Genomic DNA, 10,188 nt, shown 5'->3' with positions numbered 1-10,188 from the left:
CCCTCCTGTCCACCCACCGCCCACTCTCACGTGCACCACCCCTGCTCACCCTCCTGTCCACCCACCGCTCACTCTCACGTGCACCACTTCTGCTCACCCTGCTGTCCATCTATATGCACCTGCTCACACCACCCCCCTCTTACCCTGCTGTCCACCCACTGCCCACTCTCACGTGCACCACCCCCTGCTCACCCTCCTGTCCATCTATATGCACCTGCTCACTCTACCACCCCCCACCCTGCTGTCCACCCACCGCCCACTCTCACGTGCACCACCCCTGCTCACCCTGCTGTCCGTTCATATGCACCTGCTCACTCTTCCTGCCCACGTGTTCCCCTCTCTTTCCCAGTGGACCTGTAATCCCTTTTGCCCTATCCATCATCCATCTGCAGAATCACCTGTGACACAGACATTTACAGGGTCTGCTGTTGTGCCTGGCACAGTGCCGGGGCACCCCATGTGAGGGAGGGACAAGAATCCCATGGTGGGGGTTAGGAGACCAATGTGGAGGCATCTCAGAAAGCAGGATGTCTCCCACCCTCAGGAACAATGATGGTAGGGTGACCTGCCCACCATTGGCCCTCCCTGAGCCACTCAGCCACAATGGGACCCTGAGCTGAGGGGCCTTTCCAGGTCACCTCCCACTAGGGCCTCCTGCTCTGGGTGTCCAGGCTCAGGGGCCACCGCTGCCACGTGGCTTGTGAGCTCCAGGCTGGTGCAGACCTGGGTCCTCCCTCCACAGGCTCCACGGTGTACACCTGCATGCTGAACCACCGTGGGGGCACGGAAAGTGACCTGACTGTCAGCTCTCTGGCCCCTGGCCCCCAAGCCTCCCCACTGGCCCCTGCTTTTGAAGGTAAGAGATGCTCTGGCGTGGGGTGCTGTGGCTGAAGACTACTCTGGGACCAGCGCCCACTGATGGCAGGCTGGATGGAACAGGCTGCTGAGGGCTGCTCTGTGGTCAGCTGCCACCGGCCATGGCCAGGGCCTGGGAGATTACAGGTCTTATTTCCAGCTAAATGCAGGCTTTGTTCTGGCGGCTATGCTGAAGCTCCACATACTCAGTGATTATGTCTTTGAACCTGTCTGCACTGCGGCATTCCAAAGTCACCCCAGGGTGTATGTGCTCAGCACGGCTGCTGGACAGAGCCAGCCCAGGATAAGACTGTGCTTTCCTCTTGGAGAAGTCAGCTCCTTTCTGCTGACAACGTCCAAGCTGGGTCGGCTTCTTGGTACCTCTGTGGCCCCCAGTCTCAGGTTGGACAAGCCCTTAGAGTGTGTCCGGCTCAGAGCCCACGCACTGCCCTCTGCCCTCCTCTGCTCTGCTTACACACCCTCAGTGACAGGCAGCTCAGCATCTTCCTCTCTGGCTGGTTTGCACAGCCATGGCTGTGCTCTGAGCCACGATCTGCCTCCTTTTGTTCGGCTCCCTGATCCTGCTTCTTGGTCCACACAAGGAGCAATCTAATCTGTAGTCCTAGAACCATCTCTCCTGGGGAGAACGAGCACAGTGGTATTTTATTTGCCCAAAAAGGGATGGTTTTCATCTCTGAGAGACAAGGCTTGTGGAGGGCAGAGGTGCCACTGCTGCCCTCTCTGTGCTGCCAGCTGTAGGGGCCAGGATCAGGGGCACAGCCTGTGGGGAGGGCTCAGCCCATTTAGGAAATCCGGTGGACCCCGTGCTACTGGCAAATTTAGCTGTGTCCTCAGCTGACCTCAGTGGCTATCCCCTTGGGGTCTGAGCCTGGGCAGGAGCAAAGGAGGATTGTACACAAGTTAGGGCACCCAGAAGCAATTCCTGAGCCCCTGCTATGGGTCAGGCTGTCTGAGGCACCCAGGACCCAGTGATGAGTTAGAGAAGGTTCTGGCCTGGGGGACTTTATATTTGTGGCTGTAGGAAACAGGATTAGAAGGTAAAATCAGCAGACCATAGAGGATGTTGCAAGAGGCAAACGAAGATTAGAAGGGTGGGGGTGGGGGACAAGGAGCCTCACTGCCTGGGGGCCTTAGGGATGGATGGGGTGCTGAGGCCTGGCGGGCCCTTTAGGCCTCTGGGTCTGGCTGAAACAGCATGATAAGATTAGCCCTGCAGTCTGGGGCACAGACCTGGCTGTGCACACAGGGGAGGGGTCCCTCTAGGCTTGCAGAGCCTGGCAGCCCTCCGTCCTGCTGTCAGTGACCTAGAGCCGTGTTTTCCAACCTTTTTTTTTTATCTTACGGCACACCTGAACCTATAGTTAAACTTCCAGGGCACACTTAAATTATGTTGATCAAAAAAGAGTAAAATGAAAAGAATATACTTACTGTGCTTTGAACATCTTTTGAAAATAATTTAATTAATGATCTTTAAAAATTTTCGAGGCATACCTAAGATCCTCTCAGGGCACACCTGTTGAAAATCATTGACTTGGAGGCTGAGTGAGCAGTGGGCTGGGCCCCAGCACGTGTGTTTAATTCAGTAATGAGCACATTGTTCATGTGTTCCTTCAGCCGTCATTTGTGGGGCTTTTGCTGTAGGGTAGACCCAGGGCAGCCAGTGGGCACAGATGATGAGGCTGGGCGGGGTCTCAGGGACACCCCTCCCCAGGAGACAGATAGGTGTAGGGAGGGACAGAACGCAGTGCTGCTGGGGCAAGGGAAGCAGCTGACTTGGGGGAAGGAAGGAAGGCTTCCTGGAGGAGGCTGCATCCAGCCTGGGCTTTGAGGGATGGAGTGAGGCCATGTGGGGACATGCCCATGGGAGCTGGTGCCTGCCCTATAGTGGGGGCCGTAGCTGCACTGGGAGGTGGGTCTAGGAGGGAAGCAGAAAAGCCGGACCCAAATGAGGATGCAGGTCTCTGAATCCTGCCCCCAGCCCTACCGCTGCCTGGCTCTGTGACTTGCCTCTCTGAATCTCAGTTTCCCCATCTGTAAAATGGAAGCAGGAGGACCCCCTCCCCAATCTGCTACAGGGCATTGAGAAGGAGCCTGGGGGTTCAGGAAGGCTGAGGAGCAGCCTCCCTGAGCCTCAGTTTCTCCCCAAAGTGGAAGCTGTCAGGACAGTGCTTTCCATGCAGAGCCGCCTTGCTACGGAGCGCTGTGATTTGCCTTGCTGGAAGATTCTGAGGGTTTCCTGGGACTGCAGTCTGGGCAGCAGCTGAGCTGGCTGGTGGGAGGCTTGTACTTGGTGGCTGTGACAGGTGTGGTGAGCTGAGTCCAGTCCCCCAAGGTGGATCTCTAGGTCCCAGGGACACTGCTAATCAAGAGAAAACTGCTGTGACTTTGTTTTATTTTCAGGCTTAAAAAAAAGGCAGCATTCCTGTTATGAATATGCATACGTGTTAAATATGCATGCGCTTAATATGTGTGTTAATTACACACGGGGCAGCAGATTAGCATCAGGTCAAGGGAATGTGATAATTCACATATGATCAAGGCTACGTATAAAGCAGTTGTCAATCTTAAAAGTTATCTTAAATGATCCGTGTTGATTTTTAAAAATATTACAAGAGGAGTGCGTGCTTCTAGGACACATCCCAGCAACACTGAGCAGTGTGAGGAAGGACCCACACCTGCAGACCCTCCCAGGTCAATGAGCCATAGATAGCCCCTGGGCAGCCCTGCACACCTGCTTTGTAGGCCGGGCCGGGCCCTGTACTGGTCGCTGGCCACTGACCTTGGGACTGGGACCTGGCCTTGGCTGACGGCAGTCTGGCGGGGCCGCACAGGAGCAGAGGTGTAAGTCATGTAGTGTGTGTCTGTGCACGGGTGTGTGTTGAGGCGGGCAGAACAGGGCATCTCTCCAGCACTCTGGCATCTTTGAGGAGCCCCAGCTCAGGGACCAGGGACCCCTTTGGAGACTGGCTTATGTTTTGGCTTCACCCTCATTTTGTAGTCATTAGTTTCAAAAGGAGAAAGGGAGGAGGGACATGCGGTGGAGCCTGGCCAGGATGCTGGTGGGTCTCTTGTCCAGTGGACGCTTCCAACAGCCCCAGGGAGCTGGAGGCTGTGGCTCTGCCTACATTGCAGATGAGAAGACAGAGGCTCAGAGGAGTGGAAAGTGAGGCCAAAGAGCTGCGGAACTGTATCTGGGCCAGGCTGGCCAAGTCTGTGAGCTTCCCAAGATAGTGTCCCCCTGAAGATGGGGTAGTGTCCCTATAATAAGTCCCCAAAGGGGGCCAGGGGCTTGGGAAGCAGGTTCCCCTCATGGTTCAGAGGACACTCTGTGTGCAGGGCGTGGTCCCTGGTCACCCTTAAGGCATGAGCTGCTATAGCCTTTGCAGGTTGGATGGGTCAGGCAGATTTCCCAGGGGAGGTGGCATTAGGGCTGGGTAGTGGGGGTCCAGTTCCTTCAGAGGCAGCAGCTCACATTTGGGTCTAGAAGTGAGGCTCATCAGTGCCAAGTGTAACATGAGAGCAATGGAAGGGAGGCCATAGAGGCTCTGACAGGCCCTGGGAAAGCTTTTGGGTGACCATGGGGAACAAGGGTGTGACGTGGTAAGATTAGGCAGTAGGGGTGACATGGGGACAGGTGGGCTGTCCAGGCCTGGGATGCCACAGCCTAGGCTGGAGCTAGTCAGGCTGCACTTTGAGATGTGGGAGTGAGGGAGAGATGGGAGCTGTGGGTGACACCAGAGTCTGGCCTGAGTGATCTGGAGGCACTAGAGCTCTGGTTGTCAAAGAGGGCTTCCTGGAGGCTGAGGCCTTTGGAATGGGTCTGGTAGGATTAGGGCACAGAGGAGCCCACAGCACAGGGGTGACAAGGTCAGAAGTGTCCCTGGGCTCATCTGGACAGGCAGGAGGGACTGTGATGACCACAGCCCCTGCTGGGACCTCAGCTGGGTGCTGCACCAGAGCCAGGCTCCTCTGTACCTTCCCTTGTTTGTGATGAGAGTGGGAACTGAACCTTGGGTGGAGAAGGAAGAAGGTCCCCAGCTCTAAGCTTTGAGTGGGTAGGTGGGCCCATTGTAGACTCAGGAGCATCAGAGCCCAGCTGGCCAGTCTGTACTGCCGGCTCCCCCCCCACCCCCCAACCCCTGCTTGCTGGAAAGAGGAAGGAACCCATCTGATTTTCAATCACAGCAGGTGGCTATACCTATGACCATGACAGCAGGGGCAGGGCTGGAGGTGTGGGGTGCTCAGGTAGGATTATCCTGCCTCTGACGGCGGCTGCCCCATAGTAGGGCTTTCCTGCCTTCATGCCCCAGGGCCCAGCCTCTCCCTCCTGCCCTTCCTGCTGGCGTCCAGAGCAAATGGCACCAGAGGCCCAGAGTAGCTCCCTGCCCCCGTGCAGGACAGGGAAGGGGACGAGGGTCTTGACACTCCAGCCAGCCAGACTCCCTGTGCTGAGGCTCTTAATCTCCCCAGCAGTCCTGTGAGGGGTCTCTGTTCCTGTTGTCTAGATGGAGGAGCTAGGGCCTCAGGTTGGGGGAGCTGCCTGGGTGCTGCTGCCTTAACAGGGAGGCCCTGTGAGAGGGGACAGGTGAGGGGGGCACAGAGGGTGGGGAGTCCCCACTGCCTCCCTGGGTCAGGGCTTCCTCCCATGGCTGCTCTTGCCACCCAAAATTATGAGCAGGGGGCTTAAGTCAGTGAGGGCCTAGCCCACACCAGGCACTAGACATAGTTGTGGCTAATTACCCCCATGAGGGAGTTCCTTTCTCCCCAAATTCCAAATGAGAATGGGAGGCATAGGGAGGCTGGGCAGTGCCATCTCTAGTACACTGGTCTGAGGTGGGTCAACCGTCCAGCATGGGGCCTGGTGGCAGGGTGGTCTGGTGTATTCCACAGCTGTGGGGCAGAGCCATCCGGGTTCCATCTTCTCCTGCTATGTGTAACCTCTCTGAATCTCAATCTCTTTTTCTCACACCCAGGGATAGAGATGACTCAGTATCCCATGTAGCCTCAGGGGGTGTTGCCTGGGAAGCCCCCAGCCCAGAACCTGGCCCACAGCCCTGGAATGGCTGAGCCGGGGACCCCAGAGACTTGGGGCCATGGAAGTAGAGGGTGAGGTGGGGACAGTGAGGACATGAAGGCTCAAAGAGGACGTGTCTGTCTAGGCTCACCCAGTCCTGGGGGCTGCAGTGGGACAGAATCTTCCTAAGACTTGAGGCCACTGGGCTCTTAAACTGTTCTGGATCGGGAAACCCCTAATAAGTGGGTGTGAGTCTCAGACTCCCCCGTTTGGCATATGTAACCATGGGGGTCCCCACCCTGAGCCCCTCTGATGTGGCCCACAGTGCGGGGCTTGAATTTTCTTCCCCTTCACTGAGAATCCAGGGCCCCTTGGGGATCACTAAGCTCTGGCTTTTACTGTTCACTCAAGCAGGAGGTTGGGCCACTTTCACTCTCCCTGCTCCCTGGCCCTGAAACCCTGCTCTGAGTCCAGGTGCGTCTCTTCCAGGGGATGGCTACTACCTGGCTGTGGGCGGGGCTGCGGCCCAGCACAACTGGTCCCACATCACCACTGTGCTACAGGACCAGAGGTTCCAGTGCCAGCTCATTGACAGCTCTGAGGACCTGGGCATGATCAGCATACAGGGCCCAGCCAGGTGAGGAGAGGGCAAGGCCGAGTGCCTGGGCGTACCTGGGCACACCTGGCACCCTGACCCAGGCCCTACAGAATGGGGCATTCTGAAGAGTGAACCACTCTGGCAAACCTGGCTGGATAAACAATCTTCAAAGCACCAGGACACAGACAGTGGCCTAACTCGAGACTCAGATGGAGCTTAATAGTGTCATAGAAAGGTCCCTGGGGCAGGGCAAGGCAGTCTCTGGGCACCTGCAGCCTCTAAGTGGGTGGGGCAGGCCAGGTTCTCCCTGCCACACTGAGAGGCCCCCTGCCCCTCCCTAAGCACCCCCATACCAAGGGCTAGGATGGGCTGTTCAGGCACCACTCATTCTGTAGATGCTTACTGAGCTGTGCTCCCCCCATGAGGAATCATGGCCCTATGAGGACCCTCGGGTGCTGGCTTTTGTGTAGAGACACAGACAGGGCTTAGGCAAAAGGACTCCTGAGCAGGCAAGTGTCTGTGTCCTGGTGCTTGGAAGATTGTTTATCCAGCTTGGAACTTCCCTCTGGCTGTGCTTCAGAGAGGGGACTGGCCCTGGGGTGCAGAGGGCACCTGTGATCTGCTAGGCCCCAAGCCGGTAGCTCCGACAGTTCTCTAAAGTAGCTACACTTGTTCTCCTTTGTATTACTGAAGAAACAGGCACAGAGAGGCAGAGACATGTGTTCAAGGTCACACAGCCAGTGAGTGCCCAAGCCAGAAGAACTGTGCCCTGCTGAGCTCTCAGAAACCTACAGCTCTTACTGCCACCCCTCTTAGTGAGTTACAAACCCTCTTTGAGAAGACACACCTCATCTAGGCCTTTCTTCCTTGACCACCAGGGCACAGTCGAACCTCCAGGGACGGGAGACTCATCTCAGTTGGCCTTGGGCAGGGAGGTGGTGGGGCAGGGGGAGGGCCCTGGATGAACACCTGGGCAAAGCTTAGCAGTGCCTGGGTGACGTCCTGTCAGCCTGGGGTCCTGCTGAGACCCTGTCACGGAGTCCACCTCCCCTAGCACCTTGGAGCCAACCAAGCCAGTTTGCCCTCAGCTGAGTCCCAAGCTGGCCAACCCCTCTCCTGGGCTATAAGTGAGTCTGGGGCAGGGACTATAGTGTCTTTGCTCAGAGGTACATGTGGATGCCCAGTGCACACTTGCTTATGAATGGTTGGAACCTGAGCTGGTCAAGTACTTTAGCACTGATTCCCTTCCACGAATGTTTGCCTTGAGGCTGCCTGTGGAAACCACATGTATCATGATGGCATTTGGGCAAAGCCCTGGAGAAAAGGAGGGGTCACATCTTGGAGGTCTCTGGAGGAACAGAGCTTCCAGCAGAGGGGACTGTAGGTGCAAAGGTCCCGTGGCAGGTACAGGTGAGGCTGGCCGGAGCAGGGCAGGAGGGTGTGCCCAGAGGGGTTGGGACAGCACCCCACAGTCTGGAGATGGCTCCTCTGAGGGAGGCAAGGGAGATGTAGCTTCAGTGGGGCTCTGTCCTCAGGCCAGGGGAGGAGTGGCAGGTACCCAGGAATCTCAGTGGCAGGAACCTAGGTAAGCCTGAGCCCTGCATCTCTGGGGAGCAGGTATGGGGCCTGGCAGCCCAGCTGGGTCCTAGGATCTTCTGACTTTGTTGGCTTCATTGCCATGGGGACCTTGTGGTGAAGGGGGGCATTTTTAGCCTTGGGGAGGCAGGTGGGCCGGGTGGGGTGGGGGAAGGTATGCCAGACAGGCTTATCAAGACACAGCCCCAGGGGACAGACTGCTTCCTCCAGCCTAATTACTAGCTGCTCCAGGCAGCCAGTGACAGCTGCTGCTGCAGGACAGCTCCTCCTCCCAGTAACTTCTAACTTTCCCCTCCAAAAAAAGTCCTCCCTCTTTCAAAAATAGCCCAAAGTTTCTTACATGAATAATAATGTTGCCACGGGCTGCTGAGGGCCAGGGTTCTGTGCTGGTGCTGGGAAGCACTTAGCATGGATGTGGGAAGTGCTGTATGAACTGCTGCCCCTGAGAACTTTCTGGAAATGTTCCATAACTGAGTGGCCCCCATATGGCAGCCACTAAGCCCCGTGTGGCTATTGGGCCCTTGCCATGTGGCTGCTGGGACTGAATTTTTAATTATAGTGAACTTAAATTCAAATAGTGTCACGTGGCTGGCAGAGAGAACATTGTACTGCCCAGAAGGGGCCGACTGTGGCCTGGGCTGACCCGAATGCGCTGCCTGCTTCACAGTGGCCCCGAGGGGCAGCATCACTGGCCCCATTTAGCTGGGTGGGGGCAAGAGGGATATTGAGGAGCTGGGCCAAGAACATGGGTCTCTGTGGGAAGCCTGTGTCCCCTGGCTACCTGCTGCTTCCTATGGAAAAGGGTAGCTCCCACATGTGGGCTTGGTGGGCTGGGTTCCTGCCCCATCCTCACAGGCCCAGTCCCCAGCCTGGGTCAGAGCCCCAGCTGCAGTTCCAGAATACCTCTCCTCTGGGAAGACCCCTGAAGGTCTGGAGGCCACCCTGGGGTACATCACCATGTGGGGCTGGTGTGGATGTTTTGTAAGAATCTTGGCTAAGCACCTAGGGATGATGGGAATGGTGGCTCCTAATAGCATGGGGGTTGGGATTAGAGTTAGCCACACTGGGGTGGACACAGGGGGCTGTCTCCTGCCAGTGTAGGACCTGCTCTGCTGTGCCAAGCTGAGGCATTTGTTAATCCTTCTCTGTGTCAACACATCAGAGTGACGTGTCTTATTGACACGGAGTTCCTCGTTTAGTGGGTAGCAAGTACAACAGATGCGAGAGATGCCTGGGCAAGAAACTGTGGCACCCTCACTTGGGGAGCCAGGGAGGGCTTCCTGGAGGAGGTGACAGCTCAACTGACCTGGAGAACGACAAAGTTAAATGGGGGCACAAGAAGGGATGAGGATGTCAGGGGAAGCAGCAGGCACGGTATCTAGGAAATGACAGATTCCAGGGAGACCTGGGCATGAGCCCCAGAGGGGTCTTTGGTACCTGAGTAAGTAGAATGGCAAGGCCATGCTGAGCGGGGGAGGGAGGAGAAAAGCTCCACCCTCGTGGACCTTCTAGGCCAGGGGGTGGATCCGACACATTGGCCAGGCCAACTGGATGCAGCTGAGGACAGAGCTCGTCTGTACAGTGCTCAGTGACTTGCACTCCTCAGCAGACTGGTTACTCTGGTGTGGCCCTAGTCCTTGGACAGGTGACAGGCCCCACAGGCAATGCAATGGTTCTGTCTCTGAGCGCTGGCCAAGTGCACAGCCCCAGGTCCTCAGCCTCAGCACCTCAGACCCACCTCGGGCAGGGTGCCCAGGAGCCTGGTGGGAATGGTAGGTCAGGGGACAGAGTGGGACCGTGTCCAGGAGGGTGCCTTCGGTTGGGTCTGAGAGGTGGCCCAGCTCTACTCTGGTTTGGCTCAGTCATGGCTGACAGCTTGGCTTCTCTGTAAGACCACTTCTCTGTAGGGAGGCCACTATAGCCAAGGGTATGTGTGTTCCTGTGGGGTTAGGACCCTGGGCTTGGGGATTGCTTGGCTCCCTGGCAGCTCTGCTCCTCCGGGCAGTGATTTGGGAGCATTCAGTGCCTTCATCTGATTGCCTTTGCTGTGTGTCATCTTGGGGTGGTTTTCTTTTTTCTTTTCTTTTTTTTTTTTTTTTTTTTT

At 56.7% G+C, this 10,188-nt stretch overlaps 1 protein-coding gene across 6 annotated transcripts in view; it reads left to right on the top strand.

Annotated features, from left to right (window-relative positions):
- SARDH (sarcosine dehydrogenase) overlaps window positions 1–10,188 on the top strand; it is a 64,147-nt gene that overhangs the window by 35,269 nt on the left and 18,690 nt on the right. For all 6 annotated transcript variants that reach the window (XM_023516110.1, XM_023516111.1, XM_023516108.1 and 3 more), the window contains 2 exons: window positions 743–856; window positions 6,380–6,527. In XM_023516110.1, coding sequence (XP_023371878.1) covers window positions 743–856; window positions 6,380–6,527 — 262 coding nt within the window. The remainder of the gene's footprint in view (window positions 1–742; window positions 857–6,379; window positions 6,528–10,188) is intronic.

This window comes from Otolemur garnettii, unplaced genomic scaffold (assembly GCF_000181295.1).
Source record: "Otolemur garnettii isolate 467f Iridium unplaced genomic scaffold, OtoGar3 scaffold00087, whole genome shotgun sequence".
In the NCBI taxonomy this organism is placed as follows: Eukaryota; Metazoa; Chordata; class Mammalia; order Primates; family Galagidae; genus Otolemur; species Otolemur garnettii.
This window is presented reverse-complemented; position numbering and strand designations above follow the sequence as displayed.